We start from the raw sequence: 26,560 nt of genomic DNA, 5'->3' as shown, positions 1-26,560 counted from the left end.
ACAAAAGAAGCCAGTGATGGCAACAAGGAAAAGTTGGGATGACAACCGCAAAATCATATAACCTTAATGTGACGAGGTCTGTGGTAACACCATTAAAGTGAACTATGACAGGGCAGATGCTAACGTAGATAGCATTTAGCTCAAAGCACAATGGCTAAAAACTATCATGAAAATGAGCAGTGATAATCCATCTCCATTATATGTCTTCAAAGGGTGAATATTTATTTTATTTTGTTTCAGTAGATAGCATTTAGCTCAAAGCACAATGGCTAAAAACTAGCATGAAAATGAGCAGAGATAATACATCTCCATTATGTGTCTTCAAAGGGTGAGTATTTGTTTTATTTAGTTTTATTACATTGGTTATTATCTTTCACGAATGATACGCTTATTGTGGCATTTTATGTAAAAAAAAATGTTTTTTAATTTTTTTTAATTAAATGCAGCTCGGAAGTCAACCAACCTCAAGGAAAATATTGAACTTTGGAGCAATGTAAAATATCTTATGTATGATATAATTTCAATCAAAATGGCAAATCGGATTGTTTCTGCAGGTTCTCTAGTCGCCTCCCACATTCCAAAAACATGCACCGATGCACTAATGACTGAAGTTTCCTTAGGTGTCTATACAAGTGTGAATTCTTGTTTGTCTATGTACTCAGTCAGGGTGTAGCCCACCTCTTGCCCCCAAAGTCAGCTGCAGCTGGCTCCAGCTCACCATAGGCTCCAATGAGGACACATAGAAATGGATGGATGGATTGTGCTGACATAGCTAATGTAATGTAGTGGTCTGTGAGAGTACACACTGAGACACTGAACACGCATTCATTAGGTGTACCCATGCACATACTGTAGCTTCTCCTCAGCTCAGAATCAAATCACATTTATTACTCCAACATATTGTAGCCTTGACAAATTTAACAAGAGTAGCAGATGGAAACAAGAGCCGAACTGAAAGAGGCAAGGTTCAGACGGAGCATAAGTTTGGCTCAAGGTCTACAAGTAAGATAATCAGGTTTTGCAGTGCAAGCAGGGTTGAAGACAAGAGAGGTTGTTTGGGAACTGCACTTGAGGCCAGCTAACTGGGTGGTAGGCAGCATGTTCAAGAAGAGAACAGAAATGCGATGTTGGACGCTGCATACTGATGACTAAGTTGTAGCGGCTGGATCGGCTCTCCGGTAGTTATTCATGTGACCGTTACAAAAGAAACACAATCAAGTCATTTGTGTGGACCTTCTGTTTTGCACTGCTTTTATTCTCTTTGAGCGCTGAGGAACAAAGAACAGAATGCATTTTGCTGAATGAATAAATAAATGTGAGGGAAGGAAGAGGCCAGCTGTTGGCCCTCCTTTGGAGCAGTGAAGTAATGAATGGCGGAAGCGGTTTGTGCAAAGAACTGATTCACTTCAAGACAGTTTTACGAATGAAATGAAATAACCGCAGATAGGGCTTCATACAGTATAATAAGTCTTTGTAGCAAAGTGCCCACTGTGGAGAGGTAAAACACAGATTAAGTGCGCCCTCTAGTGCCCATATTTTCAAGTACAGCGATGACAAACTACAACAATGTAAAGAGTAATTTTATTGCCATTCATATAGGAGTATATTTTTCTTTTAAGATTTATTTATGTAGAAATTAAAGCATCACTTTGTAATCATCAACTGACAATGATGGGAAAAATATTTTACTTTATGTCTTCCTGCTACACGACTTAACTTTACACATTGTTTTGTAACATACAAACAAGAGCATCAGGTCGTCGCTAGAAGCTAAAAAGTACTGTGTGTACTGTATGTGTGTCTTCCATCACAACACTGCATAACAAAATTCAGAGCTGCAAGAAAATACATCGATGGTGCTACGACTGTAGACTAGCTCTCCACATACTCTACAGTGGATTTTAAGTCTACACACCCCTGTTCAAATTCCGTGTCCGTGTGATTATATATATATATATATATATATATACATATATATATAAACATCAAGATAAATCACTTACAAATATTTTCTATCATTAATGTATTAATGTGACCCACAACCCGTACAACAATGCAAACAAATAACTAAAAATGTACGTGAGATAATGTGGTTCCACGTGTGCACGCCCTCTTATAACTGGGGATGTGGCTGTGTTCAGATTTAACCACTCCCATTCAAACTCACGATATGTGTCAGACAACCTGGCATTTGAACAATGGTATCTAGAAATACATCCACCTAAAGGAGTGGGAATAAGATACACGAGAACACGAACATGTAAATTGACACTGCTTGGTTACACAGTAGGGAACAGCACTGATGTGTTTATGAAACACAGTAACACACTGACGGTCCCACAGAAGACGTTTCTGTCTGACTGAAGGACAGGTTGACACATAATGGCGGATAAACACACAACGGCTGTCAATGCATTGTCGTACGTATGGTTTTGTTGAGCAGAGGGTGGTTAGTAGAAAGCGGGGAAAAGTGCAGAGTAGGTAAGGTGACAACTTTCTTTTAAGGGTGCGTGAAGAGGAGCAACACTGATTATGTGTGTGAAAGCAGTCATCAACTACTCAAGCACTCAATACCAAAATCTAGCTAAACACTCAGTCTCTTATTGTCCGTGTGGCAATATACAGTTAAGCCCAAATATGATTCTTATCCAGGCCAAATGTTTACTTATAATTATTTTTTTGTTGTTGAACAGGGATTTTCTAGGTGGAAACGAAAATTTTTTCCCCCAAATGATTCTTAACATATTTTTAAGGAAATGCAATAATTCATTTTAGCTCAAATTTGGGCAGGGTTATGGATATTCCTGGGCTGCATTGTACATCCAAGTGCCTAACAGGAACGGATTGTACGATTTGGTCATTTACCATCAAACCTCTTTAAGAGAGGCGTTGAACAACTCAGCTACTGGAATGCTCCTTCAAATGATTATTCTTTTAAGGTAAATTAAAAGTGCAATGCTTCGAAATTCAGTGATGGAGAAGGTTAATGATGAGAGTAACCCTTCAAGGCAGTGCATATTTAACATGAAATAAAGGGGAAGAAATGTAGCAACGCATTGCAGCATTTCATCACAGCAGTAGAACAGCAAATTAAATACATTTGTTCCCCAAATGTATTTAATACAGGCACACACAATAACTCAAACCCACCATTTAAAAATTCTATTTAACAGACATCAAGTCAACAACAATGTGCATTACGTCACTTGTTGGGAGGATAAAATCTTTTGAAGCAGCAACATGCAAACACAGGTGCCAACAAACACAATGATCCCACCATCACAACAAAAACATTACGAAATGTCAAATTCGCCATCGCCGCAAATGCGGGAAGACCATGAATGAACTGACAAATGACACAATGGGACCTCTTCATCTCTCGCCGTCGTCTCATGACAAAGCGATCAAGACCGTAGTTCCCTGGTTGAGGTTGATTCTCAGTAGTTAGTAAGTTCATCTTCAGGAGTCGATCGCCACCTTGGCCTCATCGTTGTCAATCACGACCTCGTGCCCTCCCCCCTCCCCCTTGAACAGCTCCTCCATCAGCCGCTCGCCTGCGGTGCCGGCCCGCGACGCCCACAGGGCGGCTCCCTCTCGTAGGCCGAGTGAGCGCAGGAGCCGTGCGTAGTCCAAAAATGCGGTCTCTATGAGTTTATGTGGAAATATTAGGTCAAGGACAACTTGGAAAAGAAGGTAGGTTAGTAAAGGTCTGTCCATGTTTATGTTTTGCTACTCTGCATGTGTTAAAGTGACAGTTGTTTGAAGGTCTGTTAGCCTATCTAGGCAGGGAAGGATGGGCAACTTAAATGCTGGAGAAGGTCAACATTTTTCATCAGTGCTACTGAGGACCAAGCACTAAATATGGACAAAATATGTGCTCTTAATATTTTTTTTTTTTTATCAAACATTTTTCAATGCATGTATAAAAGATTGCCTATCCTAGCCCAACAACAAAATAACCACATACTCTATTTTTTTCAGTACAAAGGGCTCTCTTGCAAAAAAAAAAAAAAAAAATGCCATTCAAGGACAGCACAAAACGGCTGAACAAGAAACCAACATTAATTGCATTTACAGTTTAAGAAACGGCAAGAAGTGTGTTTTAACAAGTTTAAGTATATTTTAATACCAGAGCTGGTCTGACCTTGCGATGACATTACAGTTTCCCACACGGAGGAGAGAATCCGGCTTGCTGCAAAGCTGCGGCAAAGTAAAACTAGTTTGGCAGTGTTATGTGTGCAAAGAATTTACTTCCTCACGTTCCCCCTTCGCCGCCACCTTCCAGATCGTTTTCGCAATAAAATTAAATGCAGCGACTAGTCATCTCGGTCCCTTTATGGTTGTAGCAGGCACGATATGCATTGTTGTCGCTGTCTTTTTGAAGCGACGCCCCCTGACTTGTTTCAAAACAACAACTTGTGTCCATGAGTATATTCAAGCTTTGCGCAGCACTCCAGCATGACACATTAAGGTGGAGTTCGTGCACTTTTTCTGCCGTTGCCTACTTCCGGAAATACGCCATAGCAAACCCTGCTGTGTATAGTGGTTTGCTGGTATGCTTTTATTTTGAAGGCCTGGAAGGAGGGGCAGTGTGGAAAAGAAATAACTTGACTGTGACTTCAGGCCGTCTGTTGGACCCAAATAATTATACAATAAGACAAATCCAACCCCGGTGGTCGGGGCGTAATGGGGCGGGGGCCGACAATGTTTATGAATATGGCCGAAGGGTCGCGGCCGGAGGGGTACCCAAGTCAAGGGTGGAGTGTCGCGGCCGGAAGGGTACCCAAGTCAAGGGTGGACCGGCAAAAATGGTCAAGTGCCCAGCTCTGTTGAATACATTTATGTGTTTAAAGTAGGGGTAGATCGCTAGTTTAAAGCATGCGGGAAGGGTAAAAGTGAAACTATACTTTTTTATAACATAAAAAAAGAAAATGAACTCAGTCAGCACAGTTTTATTTATTTCCTGTGGCGGCCTATAACTTCTGCTCACATCTGCAGCCAAACTTATTCAGAGGACTCACTGGTGCGAAGATGGACAAACAGACTACAAAATTCATTTTCTAAATCATTGTTTAAGTTCCTCTGTTGGGTGTTGTCCTTTTGTTTAAAATGAATGATGTTTGCTGAGCTCTGTCTGCATGACTGCAACAATGATGGGCAAGAGTTAACGCAGCAGCAACAATACATCCATCAATAGCCCTTGGAGCAGTGTAATGGACTTTCAAAAAGGATATTAGATGAGTCGTTGGCCTCCATGACCCCGTATTTCAGGCAGGCTTCGATAAAGAGAGCGGCGCAGTCAAAGTGTCTCGTACTGGCCGCGGGAGGAGAAGAAAGATGTGCAATTGTCAGAAAACAGTGCAATGCCTGATTTGATACGAGTGACCCTGCAGCACACACTACATGCCTCCTGAAGGCCTTTCAAAATGTAAGGCCCCATGAAAGACAACGTTATGAAGAAAACAGCTCAATAGTGAGATTAAAGACAGAAGTCCATGACATACCATAAGATATGTGAACAAGAAGAAGTGTCTCAATTGAATTATAAAATCTGGAACACTAGTTACGCTACTAAAAGTGAAAGTTGTGAACGCAGCTACATGTTATTGTTAACATCTAGCTAAGGCCTGATAGTGACGTCATAATAAGCTCAGGATAAAGCCGACGTGTCATACCTGTGTAGCATCTCTCCCACTTTGTAAAAGCAACCCAGGGAAAGCAGCACCAGGATGGCTTTGGATTTCTGGTTGACCTGTGGGGAGCACAGATGCTCCGCCCATCGCTTCAACACATCTGAACTCTCCGCTGGGTTGAGACGCACCTGACAAAAGAGCCGCGTGTAAGGCGGACAAACTCGAACGGAGCAGCTTTGCGACAGACAGTGCCGTGTAACGTGTCAGCTCACATGACGAAAGTAGCTGTGTATCCCACACGCACTGTACGGACAATGCTTGTGATAAAATCTGGGTCAGCACAAATTGTACACCTTTAGTGATAACCTCCTCCTGCATTACGATGCATGCATTATTCAGCGAGGAGTTAAGAAACGTGCAAAGATCAGCATCTTCGCAACAACATTTTAATGAGTTCTCCCTTGGCCCAGACCGACCCCAACCACAAGGCTTTGTGGGAATCAGAAAGGCAGATTTTTCTGCATAATTCTACCTACCCACAAACAGCCACAAAATCATAGATAATAAAATGAACCCCAAGAAATGAAATATATTCTAAGGAATACAAGCACAACAATAAATCCATCTATTTTCTATACTCCTTAGCCTGTTCAGAGTTGTGGGGAGCTGACAGCTTTCGCAGCTGACTTTGGGGGAAAAGTTGACTATACCATGGACTGGTCGTCAGTCAATCACATGGCATATAGAGACAGAGACAGTCGCACTGTCACTGAAGGGTAATTCAACAAACGCTGCCAACCTGGAAGTCAGGCAAGTGAACAACAGCCATCAGCGACTACCATAGTGTTCCCCCACATATTTGCTACTTGCAAAATCACCTATTTACATTTTTTTTTTTTAAACCTTTCCTGGTATTTGCTAAAAATGTAGCTATTTGCTGTTTTTGTGATCAGTCAAAAGCCCTGTCTAGTACAAAAGTATTGGTTTGACACCATCTTGTGGAATTGTGTTGCCATACAACTACATTGAAGAGAGAGGAGGAGCTGAATTTGGACAGGCCAGAACCTCGTCTAGCTGAAAAGTAGTGCTTTGCCACCATCTTATGGCATCAAAAGACAGTTGTGTACCTTTGTGTCAATTACGCATGGATTTTCACTATTGGTGACAGGGCTCAGTCCCTATGCCCCTGTAGTACAAATATAGTTCACTAATACCAAAAAAACATATTTTTGCTGTTTTTGTGCTCAGGCTAGAGCTATAAAAGTATTGATATGGCACCATCTTATGGACTCATGGTGCCAAGGAGCTACCGTATGCTGAAGTGAGTTGAGGTGCTTCATTTGGACAAAAGCATTGCTTGACTGCCATCTCGAGGCATCTTAGTGCAAAGGAACTATGTTGAAGTGAATTGAGGAGCTTAGTCTAGACAAACGTGGTGCCTTGACACCATCTATTGGTAATCTTAAACCTTTTTAGAGAAGCACCAGTGACTTGCAGATTTTCGTCATCCGCGACAGCGCTCCCATCCCTATCCCCCCTCAGTGACAAGGTAACACTGCAATGTTATATAAATAGCTCTCTGACAGTGTCAATTGTGAAGTAGCGTCGTAAAGGATCTTATTAGATTCAGTAAGTGTCCACAATGTCAGTGCCAGTTAGGGTTACAGAAACTGGAGTGTTGACAACTAATATTCAATGTTAGGAGTGCTCTAAATAGTGTGCCGCAAAGATGCATCAACTCAGGCACTGCAACAGGGCCTCATTTTGCCTGCATCTATCCAGGAGCGCAGGGTGCCATTCATAATTCATTATTCTGCATTGTTATTAAACTGACAGAGAAAAGTTCCTTGCAATTTTTAGACAGCCAAACCTTTTCTGGTACAATGTAGCACTAGATTGCTGAGCGCACTAACACATGGAAAAGACGCAATAATACATTCACAAGTATCATAAATCTAATAGACTGAATTGTTGTGAAGCCGGGGTGCTATCAACATTAATCTCATCTAACATCACATGATACCCGCCCCCCCCTCCAAAAAACAAATACACATCCAACACACAAACACCCTCGCCCCCGAAAAGTGCTTCTTGTTGACGGACCCACTTCTGCTTAGTTACCTTGGCAAGCCAAGCGGCGCGGTTCCACTCCCCGTAGGTCTGCAGGTAGCGGCAAGCATCGGCAGCCTTGTCAATCAAACACAGAAGCTGCACCCCCTCTGGTAAAACAGCGGGATGAAAAGTTGCAACGTGATAGCAAGTGACGAAGACACACATCACTTCATTTCGACACTGTAAATCTGACATACTGTCGATGCAATACTTGGTTGAGATCCAAAAGGGATTTTTTTTTTTGTGTGAGTGTTCCGTGTGCGTGGGTGAGACACCACTATGGTGATGAATCACATCAAAAATGCATCTCAAACAATTACAAGCCTGAAGGTTTCCTGATTAAATTTAAGCAAAGCAGACCTTGGCAGACCTAAATGCACCCCTTCAAAGTGCAAAAAATTGCTAAGAGCAGTTAAACCGTACCTGCTAACTTGCCATTGGCGATCATGTTAGTGGCAACAAGTTTGATGGTGGACTGGGAGGGACCAGAGGAGGTGATGGTGGTCACCAGACAGGCCTTTAGGGAATCGCAGTAGTAGCTGGGATTATCTGCACTCGTCTCCAACAGTAATTGTACAGCACGGTCCGTCTGAAAGCAAGAGCAAAGTACAAAAGAAAGTTAATAATTGAGGTATGGATGATGGTAACAGCACACTGAAAAAGGCAGGACGTAATGACCAAACTATAGGGGCATTATATTTACTATCACACTTTTCATCTGGTGGCCATACAGACTTTGTGCTAATGTCAGAGCTGACTGACCTCTGTCTTAGATAGGTGCGACACATCCAATATAAAGCCTGCTGATTGCAGCCTGTGATTAGAGAGGGAACAGTGACATTGGGAGGTGACTACAATCCCCATGGGCAGAGATCCTATTGAGGAATGAGGGAGCTGTTATCCTCAATCTTGCTTCATTTGGTCTACAACATAAAGCAAGCATGGCTATCCGAATAAAAACCCTGCCACAAATGGATGTCCATTCTACCATGGCAACAGTTACTTAATATGTCCAGCCGCAATATTAGGTACACCAAAACTCTATGTAATACTTCATTTAGCTCATTTTGATACAATATAAGCAAAACACTCGGAACAGCTGACAGTGTCAAGTGAGCACTATACAGTAAGTTTTGTAAAGGCTGATATCTGCAATTGGCTGTCGACTAGTTCAGGGGGTATCCGGCCTACCGCCCAAAGACAGCTGGGATAGGCTCCAGCACGTACGCGACACTAGTGAGGATAAATGGTTCTAAAAATGGATGGATGGAAGGCAGACATTTAAAAAAATGCTTGTATAGATCTCATTATATTGTGTTAGTGATGGCAACAAAAGTGCACTTTACAATTGGTCCTACATCAGTGTGAGCAGTGGTTAATTTGCATGAGCTCCCCAAAAGTAGAATAATTTCAATCAGGCTGATACAATACAAGTGCATCGCTAATTAACTCATTCACTGCCATTGATGAATTTACTTGTCTTTTCGCAGTCCAGCCATTCAATCCCAGGAATTTATTTATATTTTTTTTTCAATTTTTTTTCAAATGTTATAGTAAAAGAGGGTCTGAAAATGTCTGGCAGTGAATGAGTTAATGGGGGGTTTCCCCACTAGCCTGATCATGGGCTGCTTTATCAAAATTCTCCATGGACTTCAAGACTTCAAGCAAAACAGTTATGAAATGCCAACACCAGAAATGATATCAATTCCAGTGCTTTATCAGATTAATTTGTCTTAAACTAAAAAGGAAGAAAGTGCATGAGGGCCATTATTAATAACGCTTGCAAGTCAATGGTTCAAATTACACTGGCTATACTTCCTAATCAGTTTTGTGAAATCTCTTGACTTGATATTTCACTGTGGTGATGTATAAAGCCAACAATCATAAAAAATAATAATAATAAAATAAAAATCATTGTTCAAATACTGTACTTATCGGCAAAAGCGAATGCTGTAAGACTTTAAGTGTAGTGGAGTACTTACCTGACCCAGAAGGAGGAGCTGGTCTGCACATTTCTTAGTATGCTCATAACTGGAGCGCTTCACTTCTTGCAGATGAACACGATCCAACTGGAATTTCTGTAGAGCAACGAAGGTTATAAAGATATAAGATCAGTGTTTTTCAATGTCAGCAAGTCAATGCATGGATGGAAAACCAATCATACATTGCAGGACATCAATAGTTATTAAGAGAGATCAAAAATGTTAATATAGAGGGCAGTTATACAGATGTGAATACTGGATTCAGATAATTTGAGGTTTAATTATAAAGGCTTTAAAATATTCAGGAGTTGCCCGTGTTTCTAGTGCCGTAGTCCTTAAAAACTGTGCGTTATTCCTTATTATATCACAGCCTGCATCCAATTTCGGTATATACAGGGTGTTTTAAAAAATTAAAACAAAGATATTTCAAAGTCAGAAAGCTCTCTATGTGAGAATTCCAGGAAAAACAAAAGACAGAGAGATGTACACAAAAATGGTCCGTGTGTGTGACTGTGTGCGCGTGGCAATGTGCAAATGTGTAAAAGCTGTATTATTATTATTATTTTGTGCATGTAGTTAGGCTCAATTCCTCAGCGAGTCAAATCCAAGGGCATAAATCAAATGTGTTTAGAAGCTTCAGAGCTGTGTGCTCTCTGTTGGAGGCTTAGATATTAGTAATTACAGACCGGCTGCTGCCACTGCGGCTGTTTTATGACAACACAAGCCAAATGCAGCTACAGACCGTCTGGGTACGGTAGTTCTTTGAAAGCCTTCTATTTATGCTCACTGTGCGGCCCCTTATTAAGACCGAGTAGAGCTTTCATTAAAACAAAATTGTGCATAATCATTTTTTTCAGTCATGGTGGCTACGATGGAATACAGAAAGACCCTTTCCAGTGGAAATTAGAAAGGCACATTGTATTTCCATTATTCAATGCCATCTAAAAAAATATCCATCCATCGCATAGTTGGCCGCTGTGGATGGGCATTTGGAGTCCACCTTCCACCCCCGATCGTGCGTCTGTGTGTGACAATCACCAAATTGCAAGATACGGCGTGGGCTCTCGGGGTCGATCAAATTTACAAATATGGTGAAGTAGAGTTGCTTTGGCGGAAAAAATAAGATGCTGCAGTTTTTACGCCAAGCGCATGGGCGCCTGCCTACGAAAATAGGGCCCATAGTGTTTTCTTTTGTTCATACAGATATGTCCTGGACTGATTGGTCCTCATTCATGTTTTTTTCATTATTTTTTCAATTATATATTGCATGTACATATGCGGGTACAGCTGGAAGTTGGTTTATGCATAAAAGGTGCCATCTGCTGTATCAAAGGAGCCCCAGGCCTTTCAGCATAATATCAGCCACACTGCTATGTGAGGACCCATCAGTTTCTGGGCAAAGACCACACCTGGAGTTGGCTCTGAGTTAGTATGTGTCAAAATAAACTAAAGAAGAAGCAGATCTTCCTGATCTCATTATATCCAAGGGCTTTGATCCTCTCATGACAATAAATCACGTAAAAAATTCTAATCAATAATATCTTTGTAATGCCATCATAAAGTGTCGATGAAGTGCAGGCTTTTTTAAGGCTAAAATGAAAATATTCCAAAAGATATGAAGTCAATAGTTTACCAAAATGGACATAGTCAGCGTAATTTCACAATATCAGTATTTATCAAGTGAGATATTTGTTAGTAAAAATAAATGCTAACCGTGGCCATAGTAATGTTAACACTGAAGAGGACACTGTGAGCTGCGACTGTTTACGAGGGCTGTGCATGATTCAGTTGAGATTCGAGTGGGTGTGGAAAAGCAAGTATCAAATCCTAACTTTTTGCACTCGGATCAGAATGAATGTTGTAATACTGTTGCCTGTTCTGTCCCTTTAATGGGGGCTCAATATATATATATGACATAGCTATTAGGGGAATACGCATGTTTGCCAGGCACTTCACCCGGAAGTGGGTTCCTTCACCCAAAAGTGGATACGTGTGTGAGTGAACATTTAGTTAGCAAGCTAATGAGCTTCAAATCAACTATTGTGCATTACGGTCAATGATGCCCATCTCTGCAGTTTATCAATACCTGTCATTAGCCTCTCTCTCACGCCGTCACATGTGGTAAAAAAAAAAAAAAAAAAAGAAGAGCGTTTGCCCCAGAGAGAATGTCTTCTCAGCTAGTTATCTTAGATTTGGGATGCCGCTGAATCCCCGCGGCTGTGGAGGATTTATTTTGTACGAACACCAATAGGCGCAATAACCGACCTGGATTCTACATTTGTCCACAATGCGGAACGGGATCCTGATTAAAGTAAGACATTTTAAATGAATAAGTAAAACCTTTTGACGTTTTCGGAATTTAAACCACGTCAGGAAGCCACCAGTTTACTAAACGCTTATAGAACAGATAAGTTTGCCAATAAGTGAATGTGAGGCTCTGTAAAGCTCTTTGGACACCCACTCCATTTATCAATTTAATCGAAATGGATTTTCCTTTTGTTGGACTGTGACGTGTTTTTTCAGAAAAGAGCAAGTTGCAAATCGTCATTCGCTGATGTAAACACGAATGGCGAATGGAGATTCTGGGTGCGAGTCCGATCGAGCTCTACTGTTTGCTGACAGTCTGTGGTCGAACCAAAAAAAGTACGATTCTTAACTCTTCTCACTGACCTGGAAATAGGAGCTCTCACACAGCATGTCGTGGCAGATGTCCAGATGATTCTGAGGAGACTGCTGAGCTAATTCACTTTGAACCTGACTCTCCGCTGTGGCCACGCTGAGCTGACGGGCCTGGGCAAATGACTGGAGGTAGTGTGAAGCCACTGTCCAAAAGTGAAGGTCAGACTCATCCCCGAACAGCCTGCGGATTACCACATCACCACCTCAGTCAAAATCAACATACTAAAAGGTTTCTTTTTGTAATAGTGGCTTTCTAATGATCACACTTTCTGCATCTTTCAGCACATACTTTTTCCAATTTCACCACCACGCTGCCCAACCACATCCTTCAGTTATTTTTCTCATCATTTACCACTCTGAGCCTCCTTTGGCAATTCTGCATAGACACACAGCTGTTGCTAGGTTACCAAGCCACATTAACAGTGGCATGATAACTTAGGATGGCCAGATGCAGATACATTACAGATTCATGAGCTATATGAAAACACATTCTCATCATTTGCAAGCCAAAAGTTTCCTTCATTATCCCCAAGTAAATTGGGACCGATTGAAATGCTCCAGATTTGCTGGGTAAAGTGAGAGCTGGAACAAAGATGACAGTAACGTTGCCCACATCTGTCGTCAAGGGATGATTTTTTTTGTCATGATGCAATACAATGTTGTGCAATTCAACAAAACACATTTTGGAGGATTACAATAAATTAAGTTACACAATGAATCAGAATAGGCGTACTAATCCTTTAGTCAATGAACTGATTGGTAAATTTTGGGATGATTCTGTGGAACTCATGGTTGATTCATTGTGTCCTGATGCAATTCATTCGAAATGGAACGCATTATTTGGCTGTACCCAGCAGAAGTGCTGACGATTCTGTGAACGAGTATGTGGTCTGAAGAGAACGCTTTACAAAGAAATATCAAGTTACTGCATATAGAAAACACACACTTGAGTATTTTGCCATCAATTTATCGTACTGTGCAAAAACCTTACGCTAGCACCGGTTGTGTTGTTTTAATGACCTTTTTCACAGCAACCACTGTGACACAGAAGAGTATACTGTATGATCAATTGATTTTTTTCCCCCAATCCACAGACTATCAAGTCAAATGTGCATTTCTATTTGCAATGACTATACGGTTAGAAGCTTTGCAAACTTAAATTATAGGATACTATAAGTGCACAGTTAACACAATTATTTTGTAGTGTGCTTTCCAAAAGAGAAATAATAAACATATGTACTGAAAGATGCTTAAAAGCAACAAAAAATGTAATGAGTGACAATGTTGCACAGTGTTTTTTTAAATTAAGTTTTACTAAAACTGCAATTGCTGTTATGAAATGTTTGAAAAGTCCAAAAAATTGGAACAGCCTCAAAAGAGTGGACAATGCATGGTGATGGCAGCTCACCGTGAGACCAGAAGGCAGCGCTGCAGTAGGCTGAGCTCAGGGTCCTGCAGCACACTCTTCATGTCACTGGGAAGTCAATCAGCGATAACGCCAGAGCAATATGAATATGTCGGCAAAACAATCCTCAACATGACTGTTATTGTATTTCTTATAATCTTGATAGAAAATAACCTGGACATCGCAAAGATAACGCAAAGCAAAAACTTACTTTGACAAAGAATTGAGCTGCTCCTGGATCAGACCTTTTATCTCATCCTTCTCATTGTAGTCTCTGAAAAGGCAAACACACGAGTGTCAATTTGCTCCTTACCTAAAATACAACTTAAACTTGCAAATTATTTGGTGAGTAAATATTTATTGTTATTATGGTACGTTTAAGACCTCCATGTTAGATTACTGAAATCTAACTGCACCAAATATTTTGGTTGAAATGACAACTTGTATTGTAATATCAAATTCAAATTTGAAAATAGTAGTACTGTAATCACTTTTTAAAGATCAATTACGTTTTCAACTCCATTACTTAAAGTTTAGTTGCAGTTTGTGTGACATTTTAGGTGAAAGTATCGGTAGGTCAGTCTGTGAAAGTATAATAGATGCGTTAGAAACCTGAATGTACAACCACGACACCATGTACAATTCAAGTTAACCTTCAGAAGTTCTGTCCTCTGGATTCAAGAACCATGTGAATATTGTCCTCGACTTGAAATCCAACTCCTATAATTCCAGTTTGTTAAAACTGGCATTTATTTCTGTGTTTGTCTGTCATAGCATGATGGAAAATAAACAGTTTTGATTGAAGACTGTTGTTTACATTCTCAGACCATTAAATTGTAACATTGTTTCTTACATCAAATAATTGTATTTCATTTAAAAAAAGAGTAAAGGATGAAGCCATTTGTTAATTAGATCCATGATTTATCAGAGTGCACCACTACTAGTCATTTCAAGTGACAGTTTTCAAACAATTTTACAGAGGGGGCCTGGCGAGACATATTCAACCCGCTTACAGCTTACACGAGTTAGCCTTACCATAACACAATAGCCTATTACAATAAATGTTACATATAGAATGGCCTGCGGACATGTTGTGTATTCCTCTCCATTACTTTTTGTTTCTAGTTAAAAACGAAGAGAAAAAATGACATTACATCCTATTTCTGCGCCATAAAGACGAATAACAAGGAGGCAGACATTGAGAGAGAGCCAGATGACGGGGTTGAGAGAGCTGAAGAGAAGCAAGCTGAGAGTGCCACGGATAGAAAGTGAGAGGACTTTGCACACACTTGTTTTCAGAGAGAGGACAGACAGGCTTCCCACTCTTTTCTTGAAATTGTTCTCCGGGACTTTTCGAGGATTATTTCATCGGTTACAATACGAGTCAAGTTATCACAACAGACACGAATAAATGTCATCCCCAATATTTGGAGAAGTGTTATTTTCTACAATTGTACCTTATATTTTGTACATTTAACCCGATTGCTTCGCTTCACCAAATATGATGACAAATTGTCTAAAAGAAAATGAACAGCCCCATCAAAGCTGAATATCACCAGTTTCAACACTTCCTTCGAGAAAATAAATCCTTACTTGGGTCTGAGTAGGCGTTAAATCTAGCAACAAAGTCAGATAGAAACATTGAGCAGCAGCCGTGTTCTGAGGGAACATGACATTTGATTGTTTGGTAGCATCACATGAGCTGCTGTGCCGGCTAGAAGCAGAGATGAAGCAGAAAAGCAGCACATCTTAATGTTGCACATTTGAGGCAGTTAAAAAGAGACATACACCACATGTCGGTTTAACCCGCTTGCGCCCGCAAGGCAGAAAGAATCAGAGAGAAGAAAAACAGTTTTCCAGGACAACTCGAGCTTTTCTTCGACATTTGACTTTTTGTTCTCATTTTCCATGTGTTTTCCATGACTGGAAAATTGGTCAATCATTTTCCAGGTTTTCCAGGACACGTGGGAAGCCTGACAGAGCAGGAAAGAGACAGATTGAGATCCTGAAGTTGACTCGGTTGAGAGTGAGAAACAGAGAGAATAGACAGGTATGTGCATCAATAAGCACTGAACCATCACGTTTCTAATGTTGAAAAAAAGATTTGCTTCTCCAGTGTGTGTGTGCGCGGACGTGCATGTTACTTCAATTACATGAAATTAACATTAAAATATTTATCAAACAGGTTTGACACATAACATAGCCAATAAAAGATAGGAAACTGATGCATATGCTTCAAATAATTTAGAGGCTTTGGCTTAAGAATTAAATCAAAGAATTATACTGAATTGATTAAATATAGTATAAAAATATATAATTCAAATTAGCATGAATATATAAAAACAGTGAAGCAATTTAGACAATTGTAGAAGTGCATTTGTGGCTCTATTTTAATGAGTGTATAGGCAAAACAAGATGGAGAAGAATGCACAACATTTCAAGAAAACAGTATTTAACTCATTCACTGCCAGACATTTTCAGACCCTCTTTTACCCTACCGTTTGAAAAAAATAGAAAAAAAATATAAATGAGTTCCCGGGATTGAATGGCTGGACAATGAAAGGACAAATAACAAGGTTAAATAACATTTGTTATAAAAGGCTACTGTTGCAGGCTTGTCTGGTTTTGTGTCGTGGTCATTTTAACTAACATTAGCTAGAAGCATGCAATCAAGTCAAAGCTGACATTAGCACCTGTTCTGGCAGGCTGCTATTATATTCAGACAGTTGGCTTGCTCCTGCTGCACCCCCCCACTGCCCCGCAACTGCCACTGGTCTTGCATGTGTGAACATTTTATTCACTTTGGGTGTTGCTGTTAACAATTTCATATATCAAAAAGTACAAAGGGTTGCTGCTTATATATTTTTGGTTGAAAAAAAAACACACACACATTTTGCAATTATTTTCTTTTAGTGTCTTTACATTTTTTTGTAATATCGTGGTAATGTTGGTCATGATAATCCTGATATGGAATTTTCACATCACTCAGCAGGAAAGTGGCTTGATATTATGCCTCCAAGCAAGCACAAAGCAGCAAATAGCTCCTAATTTTTGTTTCATCGCATTAACCTAATTTATAAGATACAATTTGAAAATCTTGCCCAATGTTTGCTTTGAAGAACATTCCCGGTTCATGAAAACAAGTCTAACACTTGTAAGTCTCTTCTAGGTGCCACAGTTCAAACAAAAATGTATGTTTTATGTTGGTCGGTATGTTTGCTCAAATGAAGATCTATTATTGCTTGAGACACACGTGTAGGAACAAGTGGGACTGCTAGAAACTTACACTTGTGTAATGTCCATCGTGAAGGTCCCCGACCACGGCTGCAGTAGGAGGAAAGCCTTCAGAGTGAGGGCAGCTCGGGGAAGCAGCAGATAGGGGCACCACACTGAATCTGGACATTTTGGTCACAGGACAGACACAAAGAAAGTGTCGGGAAGAGCAGAGCGACTGCACGTCAATTTCAACTGAAAAGTACCATACAATCTATTTTTAGATTGTCTGTTTCATTCTTAATTTTCAGTTGGTATCTTACCGGTGAGATCTTGTTCATCCATACGATAGCTAGCGGACTTCATGGCCATCTCCAACACTCGAATACAACCGTCATCTGAAGCCAGCACAACTTTGTCTGAAGTGCACCAGTCGATGTCTAAGACGCGATAGTTAACGTTGCGACCAATGCGCATGCTGCTGACCATTTGGACCTACAAGAGGCAGCGAAGATCAATAAAAAAACGTTATTGGAAAGACACGTACTTTGGATGCTGCATAAAGAGCGACCTAAAATACAGAGATGGAGGAATTAGATTTGACAAAAACCTTAAATCATGCTGAATAAATAAAACGTGGGAAGCAGAAGGGAAGACAGTTAGCGAACAGCCTTGTCAAGGCGTCCAAACGGTTCTCTGGCTTTTAATGGGAATGTGCTGAAGTGAGCGTATAAGACAGCTGTCAGCAGAGTGCTAAAGCATTTGGGAGATTTCTCCCGCTCCTCCCTTGCTTCTAAGACTGCTTCCCTCTGCGACTTGATCCATCTGCTGTCTGTCTTTTACGATAGGGGACTGAGCAGTGCATCTTATCTCGGTTCCCATAAAGTATCCGCCCATCTTCCTGCAGCCTACATACACTAAATACACTCCAGAATAAACCTGTGGCCATGCACCTTTGCAGGGTCCATATTTCATTAAAGATGGAAAAGCTATGGTGTGGATACAAAGTCAAATAAAGTCCAGTCTGTTAAAGTAGTTGAAAGGAGGAAGTTGAGCTAAAAATAGTATGATCAAATAGCAACTATCATTTGATAAGAAAAGTCAATATTGCATGGTGAAGACCAAGTCGGGATTGAAAGCGCTTTAAGGAATAATGAACACCCATGCTGCTTGGTTTGCACTTCTATTTATCAATGCAAATCTTATTAATCTTGACTGTGTGTTTGTACAGAGCAATGTTGCAGTCAATGTGAATGTTTAAGACCACAGACAACGTTCTATGAGCTACAGTAAAAGGTGAATAGTCTTGGGAATCAAACTTGAACCGGTATCTTACAATTGCAATCAGCAGCAAACACCAGAGCCACGACAGACATGAAGAAGATAGATTATTTGTTTGAGCATGTCAATGGCAATCTAGCATTTCAGAAATTTTAGAAAGCGCCACAACGAAAAAAACTAACCAAAAAAACAAAACATTTATCAATCCTCCTCAGATGATCACACAAGCTCGCATACCTCTTTGGTGTCCCAGACCTCTGCTCCATCAGTGTACATAACCAAGAGTTTCTGGTTGCCTTTTCCTGGTGCAAAGCGAATTTTCTTCACCCAGCCACGGTGAGTTGGTATTCCCCTAAATATCAATGGCATTGGGGCATTCAGTCATCTTAAAATAGGTGTTATCAACCATTATGTGAGATTGTGACTCAAATTTCTGTCTTTGACATTATTTTTCCTTATTGTTCATTCTGGACTGCAAGAAAAAATGGACTCGGGCGATAAGCAGTTCTATCTGTCTACTAGGGGTGGGAATCTATGGGTACCTCACGATTCCATCTGATTCCGATTCAGAGGCCAATGATTCGATTCGATTCCGATTCAAAGGCCTATGATTCGATTCGATTCTGATGCATCACTACATTGGCTTACATTTTATAGTCCGCGCAAAACACGGGTTTAAAAACAAACTCAAGGAAGAGCAATGAATTATATTTCACACTTTGACTTTGATGCACTCGTATGAGGTTTTGCTTGTTTAGCCATCTTGCCGCGCATTAGCTTAGCCTAGCATAGACATCTGACGTACAAACACACTTAATCACTTGCACATGCTTTTAGTTTTTTATTTAAACTTTAAATATCAATTATTAATAGCTATGAATCGATTCAGAATCGTTTTAATATGCCGAGCGATGCATCGAAAAAAACGATTATCGTTCCCACCCCTGGTGTCTACAAACAATGATTTTAAGAGACCACAGTTTGGGCAGGATTCACCAAATCAAAGACTTTTGAATTCAATTTAAGACAAATTCTTTGGTTGTATTTGTCCAAAGCTGATTGGCTGCAATCTAAGTTATTTCTTGGGCTCATACACAGTTGTACCTGTAATACATGAAACACTGTGTGAGAGCATTTCATTGTGCATTTGAGATGAACAAAATGAATTGAAAACTTCAACATCTAAAAATTTGGACTTTCAAACTAGTCTTAAGAACCTGGCAAAATCCTTGTGAAAATGAACCAATGACACCGTTGTGTAGCATAGAATAACACAGGAAGAAAATAAAAACACAAATCACCTGGACAAACGTGCTTTAAGGTCCCAGAAGTTAAGATTTCCATCCACATCACCGAGCACCAGGGTATCACCTTTCCATGCAATGCAAGCAATACTACCCATACTGCCCTGCAACATATTCAATAAGCAGGAGAAAATGTCAATTCCACTTTTCCAAACCTCCTCTTGTATAACACCATAGCTGACATTTGTGCTTTGGATGCAAATGATAACTGGAAAAGATGTATTAATATTTATGACAGCAAGGTGGTAAACACGGAAGGCTGACTTCGATTACGTCACTAGACAAGACTGGTGCTGTGGAGTCGCTGCATGCGTCTCACCTCCAGTCTGTATGGTGTGGCTGACAGGATAAAACATTTCAGGAGACTTTCTGTCAGTGTGCTGACACAGATATGAAGGCTGCAAAGCCTTTGGGGTATGCAAATCAATGTGAAATGAATCTGCATCAGTCATGAAGTTATGAAGGACTTAAAATCCCTGGGTAGCCCTCTGGTCGCTACGACTGTGGTATGAAAAGATGCAGGTACTGACAGAGGCGGAAAACACACTGCTGCAATCCAATCGGCTGCTTACAAATAGAATGTGATACGTGATCGTGATTTCCCATTACAAAAAAAATGGAGCTAGAAGACACTAAGCAATACTGAAGCCTTAAGTTCCCCTGGAAAGGTGAACTGAGGATTTACAAATACTTAAATCACAGAAGATGCAACCAAACCAACATAATACCAGTGAATCTCGAGTCATCAACTGTATGGGAACTCTCTTTTCATAACAGCCTACACCATGTATTAGTACAGTCCTATTCCCCTGAAAAGAAAATTAATTGCCATGATAGCATTTGCATCCAGTGCATCCAGAAAGTATTCACAGTGTGTCCCTTTTTCCACATTTTATGTTGCAGCCTGATCCCAAAATGGAATAAATTCATTTTACTGCTCAAAATTCTACACACAACATCCCATAATGACAATGTGAACTTTCTTTTTTTTGACATTCTTGCAAATGTATTAAAAATAAAAACTGAGATAATAGACGATATGGTAAATGTTCACAGCCTTTGTTCAACATTTTGTTGATGGACCTTTGGCAATAATTACACCTCAAGTCGTTATGAATATGATGCCACGACGCTTTGAATGCCGATCTTTGGCCAGTTCCGCCCATTACACTTTGCAGCACCTCTCAAGCTACATCAGGTTGGGTTGGGAGTACCGGTGCACAGCCACTTTCAGATCTTTCCAGAGATGGTCAATCGGATTTAGGTCTGGGTTCTGGCTGGGCCACTCAAGAGCATTCACAGAGATATTCTAAAGCCACTCCTTCGTAGTCTTGACTGTGTACTTAGGGTTGTTGTTAAACCTTTGCCCCAGTCTAAGTTGCAGACCAATGTGGAATAGGTTTTCATCCAGGATGTCTCCGTACATTGCTACCTTTGTTAACCTTTCCCTCAATCCTGACTAGTTTTGCAGTTTCTACAGGAATGGTGGGATAATGGCAAGGTGTTTTCTACTAGTGCTAGCAAGTAATTGGTAGCTAACTCATTCGGCGATGAGCTTTAGCGAACAATAGCTCCATGTAACTCAATATTGCCAAAGCAAATTTTGACTTAGATGATATTTCAAAGTGGTTCAAACTGACCAAGTTATCGCTCAGTGTGAATAAATCGGGCGTCATTATATTTAAATAAAAATTGAAAATCACTCTAAATTTAACATTGCTCTATCATAGGAAGCACCATATCTTTTGTACCATAAGGTGCACTTAAAATCCTATGTATGGCTGGATGTTGGCTTCTCAGTTCGTCATCTTTAATTCAAATTCCCTCCTACTACGTGCTGGACTTTTCACTGCCTTTAGAGTGCACAAAAGGGAAGGCGCTTAATTATTTAGGAGATTGCGCGCTCGGCGAGAGGTGTCTTGAATGAGGGGAAAAACCTCATTTAAGGATTGCTGCACCTAGCATGTGTACATGCATGAAGGTGTGTGAGTAACACAATCAAGTTGATGGGAGGATCTGCAGAGCCCAAAAAGTGCACACCTGTGCGCCTTTTCTGACTTAAAGGGGACGTCTACCAAACAATTTTTTGGGCTCAAGTAATGACCAATCACAGCTCACCTGTCATATGAGGTTGAGCCATGATCGGTCGTTATCTGAGCCCTGAGCAACTGTGATGTCATTTTCAGTTGACAGAAGTGACAAAATTGCCCGCCTCTGAGATGGCTAGATTTTGCTGTTTGACTCATATTCCACAAACGCAATATTAATCAAAATGCCTTGTTTCAACTAGTAGTTCTGCATAGAACATATTCTTGAAAAAAGATATTTAGCTTGACTTCCTCTTCAAGCACATGAAAGAATATGCCCACAAGTGTGTGGCAGTTACACTTCTTGTCACTTATGTAATATGTTTTGAGTGGTAACCCTGGATTTGGCCACTGGGCCTCGACTTCGGCCTTGACACATACATTATCTTCTATATCATTTTTTAAAGTTGGGACATGTATAAGTAAAGGCACCCCACTGCACATCCCCCTATTATAACTAACTTTGGTGGACCCATAATTGCGGTTCGGCGCCTGCGAATTCCCCTATTCGCGGATTTGCTTTTTTAAAAAATATATTTTTTTTAAAATATGCTTTGGTTGTGGGGATTTGGGAACCAACCCCGTTTTTTCATGTTCATATTTTTTCCATCCATTATCTACACCGCTTCTCCTCACAAGGGTCGCGGGCGTGCTGGAGCCTATCCCAGCTGTCTTCGGGCAGTAGGCGGCGGACACCCTGAATTGGTTGCCAGCCAATCGCAGGGCACACAGAGACAAACAAACATCCACACTCACACCTAGGGGCAATTTAGAGAGTCCTATCAACTTACCATGCATGTTTTTGGAATGTGGGAGGAAACCGGAGTACCCGGAGAAAACCCACGCAGGCACGGGGAGAACGTGCAAACTCCACACAGGGAGGCCGGAGCCGGGATCGAACCCACGACCTCTGAACTGTGAGGCGGACGTGCTAACCAGTCGACCACCGTGCCGCCCCTCATGTTTTTTCCCCTTTTTCCTATTCATTTTAATGGCTGTCAATTATATGCAAATGTTCGCCATTCTCGGGCCATCCTGGTCCCTAATAGCGAGGCGCCAATGTACATAGAAATTAATAAACGGAAATACGATGCACTAGCGGCCTGTAATTATCAATCAGGCAGCCACTTATTAAACTTATGCATACTCTTCATAATTCAGTGTTACAAGGCGTAGAAATTACTTGATGAAAAAAAGAAAGAGCCAAAAGGACAACATGACAAACAAAAAAAGAATCATAATATGAACTCACATCAGGAGGGATACGGGCACCATCTTTGACAGTGTTGCCCTCTACAGTGATATGGTAGACCTGCCCATCTGTGTCAGTAAACACAAAGTGTTCTCTGGCAGATATGGCCTGGGTGGTCTCGGACTTGCTCTCTGCATCCTGCAGCAGACTAGTGAAGGAATCAAACAAAAGTACATTTGCCTCAGATGTGCATTTCGTATACTGCTCATCTGAAATAACAGTATGTGACACGTACACAAAATAACGACCCCGTACTGTATTTCAGAGGCTTTTGAGTGCTGACCTGATAACTGAGGATTCAACACTATTTTGCTCCGCGTCTGACACGGTCTGACGAGCCATGGCTTCCCTCGCTGCCATCTGCTTCTTCTTTAAACTCTTCAAGTTGTGCGATGGGGACCACTCCTTTAAAAAGACCAGAATTGGAGATTGGAGGAGCAAACCAAGACAAACCAGTGTAGGGTTAAAAGCAGAAAGCAACTTAGGAAATGGATGTGTTTTTATTCTCACATAAAGGTAAAGCACACAAGAGTTACTACCCAAACGTACTCCCTAGGAGTAACTGCTGGAGTACTGTAATGGTGGTCTTGGACCTCAGGTTTGCAATCAATATGGAAATAAGACAGCAATACGGTACTAAGGAAGGCCTGCATGTATTATTAAGGCTACTGTCGGTTTTATTCGCTCTGTGGAGGATTTTACAGCACGACTGTAAAGTTTGTCCCACATAGCTCTTCTTTTATGAGCATAGCAGGCCTAAAGATGCTGCTGTGTCTTGCTGAGCAAGGATATTTTGATAGGAGAACTCATTCCAATTGCCCACATGAGCTCAGGAAGGTGTGGAAGACAAAAGGTAAGAGGAAATTACTAGAATGGTACGTCATCAAACATGCATCTTAGCATTTGAAGGAATTATTATGGGCAAACTATGAACACATAAACAGCAGACAGCAAAATGTCTGTGGTCTTCAATTTTAGTTACTGTAGATGTGCTATTTCATTAAGCTATAGATCAGGGGTCGGCGACCAGCGGCTCCGGAGCCGCATGCGGCTCTTTCGTGCTTTTGTTGCGGCTCTGCGTGGCTTGGGAAAATAAATTAGAAGTGTCCGATTGAAGTGTATTGTAACGCCTTGCAAAGACACAACGTCAGATGTAGCTTGGTTATCTCCCTTTTTATTATTCCCACACGGCTGTCTTTTTACTATTCCAACTATGGTGCAACAACAGTTCCGTCGTAAGTACACAGGAATCTCTTCGTCCTTCTTGCCATCCGCTAATGCCTCACTCGCATACCCCTCCCATCCAGCGAGTGACGCAATGCATTCAGGAACCTCGGAAACAACACAAATTAGCAAAACACAAACGTCACCATAATACAATTAACCCAATTTGTTACAGTATGTTATTCATCATGTCTTCTTAGTAAGTCAAAGTTTTTAACTTCTTTCTTCAGACCTTGTGCAATTTCGGTGATCAGCATTCGCCTTCCTCAGAGACGTTTGACAGCACAGGAAACAGCTGGCATGCGTGGCGTGGCTGCCTTCTGACACGCCTGCTGCCAGCGACACCAAAGCGGCACAATATCTGAACAAAGTATTCTATTTGTGTGTGTTCGTTTGTTTGATTGTAGTTGTAGTAAATTGTAAGATTATTGTGACCTCGAAATATGAAAATAAAATTATATAGTCACTGTCGGACGAAAATCTCGGACGTCCAAATATGGTCACATTCTTTTTTTTGTAAATCACAAATCAATTCTAATGGTCTGTCCCTACTTCGTCTGCAACTTTTGTGCAATTGTAGCCAATTTAAAGAAAAATAGTCAAATATTTCACGGTCGGAGGTATTGTGCAACACAATGACGTGTTCTCCGTCTGCTGGATGCAGCCTTTTTTTTAAGACAAAGTGAAAATTAAAAATAATAAGGGTCTTTGGATTGCGTTGGCTTGTTTAATATGGATCGATGAGATGCTTCGTTGCAAAAAGATGTGTGTTGTGAGGTAAGTCTCCGTTTCATTTTAATATGCACTTTAGACGGGGTTAGTTGGATCATTGTTTTATTTGCTGCATCACTCATGGCTTTAAAATTGAAAGAAGGTGTTTTATGAAGGCGTTGTAGCCAAAATGAAGATGTATTGTATTACATTGTATTGGGCAGATGTGTTTGCTGGTTGTGACGTGTCAAAGGCTGGGGGCACGATGAGCGGGTTTCATAACTATTTTAATCAACTCAAACGTCACATTACCAATTGAATGTAATTTGTAAGTAGTAATATGTGGATGAGAGTGTGCAATAAGGTATTATACAACTTGAACTAAGTGGTGCCTGGGAACTCAAATAAGCTGACGTTTTTGTTTTTTTTGGAGGTTAATGTCAATAAGTGTTTGTGGCTACCAGAGCTTTCTTTTCCGTAGAAACCGGGTGGAATCTCTTTGAGTGTGAAAGGTTGCCGACCCATGTTATAGATACAACAATTGAAAGAAAAAAACCCCCAAAAAACAAGTGGTTTGTTTTTGTACCAGAGCTGTAACAGTAGGGAAGTTCTTTGCCATCTCACGAAGAAGTGTCCCTGTTCTGATGTCCCACAATTCCAGCGGTTTGTCTCTGAACACCACTACCAGGTACTGCCTGAGGATGAATGACAAAAACATAACAAGAAACTTTATTTTTGTATGTCTTTGGTTGCAATAAGTCTGGAATACCACTAGTAATAGGCAGCTCCAGTGAATGTTATCATGTTAACTTTCATTTCATGATAAACTCTTAATATCTTTTTTCTTGTAGGAGTATGAGTACATTTGCACAGATGCAGTCTTAAGCAAATGCAATTGTAACCTTTTGAGCTTACTTTGTTGTAATTTTGACGCTGTTACACAACCTTTATCTAATGCCACACATTAAGTTGGTCATCACCGACCCTTGTCAGTAATGGCTTTCTATTCTGACTTTTTATCATAAATGCCAATCATGGCTCTGGTTAGGTTTCAGTTGACTTCACTGATTCATTTGTGGTAAAAAAAATAAAAAAAATAATGAAATATTTTTTGTTTTTTTTCTTCTGACATTTCAAATATTGTTGTCCATTTCAGGCAGTATCTGCATGCTTCCCTGCATCCAACGTGACTTCTTGTACCTGCTGACCAAAACGATTCAAGTTTAATCGAAGACCCAGAATTTCCCAGTTTTTACCTATAGGGCTAACCTCCACAAAATTGATTATCAATCACTTGACAACCAGCTGAGTGCAAAATAACTGGTCAGAAAATTCTAGGGGTGGATTAATTTTCTACAATACAGTATGTGATTAATCTAAATATGGTGTAATGATCTACCAAACGAACCATCAGACACATCAACGTGCAAGGATTGTGCAGACAATTTCCTTTATTTGTAGAAGAAGAGTCTTGAGTTCTACGCAAGGTTTACCGAGGCTCTCGTTTTTATTTTTTAAGTGGAAAAAAACTCAAAACCTATCTGTCCGTATTAGACACCCCCAACCCCCAATTAAATCATGAATTAAATGTGATTACCCATAGTTTTTTGGATAGCAAATAGCCACGGGCGGCCACATAGCAGTCAAAAGGACAAAGAGCAAAAATGGCATCCATGG

General features: G+C 40.5%; 1 protein-coding gene across 1 annotated transcript in view; it reads right to left on the bottom strand.

The window, feature by feature from the left end:
* Positions 1-1,559: 1,559 nt before the first annotated feature.
* The window catches only part of wdr11 (WD repeat domain 11), a 53,979-nt gene continuing 28,978 nt past the window's right edge, over positions 1,560-26,560 (bottom strand). Inside the window, exons 14-29 of the mRNA XM_086045438.1 lie at positions 25,470-25,578; positions 23,232-23,353; positions 22,949-23,096; positions 19,607-19,713; positions 18,543-18,657; positions 17,348-17,519; positions 17,098-17,206; positions 14,023-14,085; positions 13,815-13,880; positions 12,398-12,587; positions 9,728-9,823; positions 8,169-8,334; positions 7,755-7,852; positions 5,676-5,821; positions 5,235-5,314; positions 1,560-3,656 (exon numbers count right to left, since the gene is read on the bottom strand). Coding sequence (XP_085901564.1) covers positions 3,460-3,656; positions 5,235-5,314; positions 5,676-5,821; positions 7,755-7,852; positions 8,169-8,334; positions 9,728-9,823; positions 12,398-12,587; positions 13,815-13,880; positions 14,023-14,085; positions 17,098-17,206; positions 17,348-17,519; positions 18,543-18,657; positions 19,607-19,713; positions 22,949-23,096; positions 23,232-23,353; positions 25,470-25,578 — 1,984 coding nt within the window. The 3' untranslated portion in view covers positions 1,560-3,459. The remainder of the gene's footprint in view (positions 3,657-5,234; positions 5,315-5,675; positions 5,822-7,754; positions 7,853-8,168; positions 8,335-9,727; positions 9,824-12,397; positions 12,588-13,814; positions 13,881-14,022; positions 14,086-17,097; positions 17,207-17,347; positions 17,520-18,542; positions 18,658-19,606; positions 19,714-22,948; positions 23,097-23,231; positions 23,354-25,469; positions 25,579-26,560) is intronic.

This window comes from Filicampus tigris, chromosome 11, assembly GCF_054856515.1.
Source record: "Filicampus tigris isolate MCC_2025a chromosome 11, RoL_Ftig_1.0, whole genome shotgun sequence".
In the NCBI taxonomy this organism is placed as follows: domain Eukaryota; kingdom Metazoa; phylum Chordata; class Actinopteri; order Syngnathiformes; family Syngnathidae; genus Filicampus; species Filicampus tigris.
This window is presented reverse-complemented; position numbering and strand designations above follow the sequence as displayed.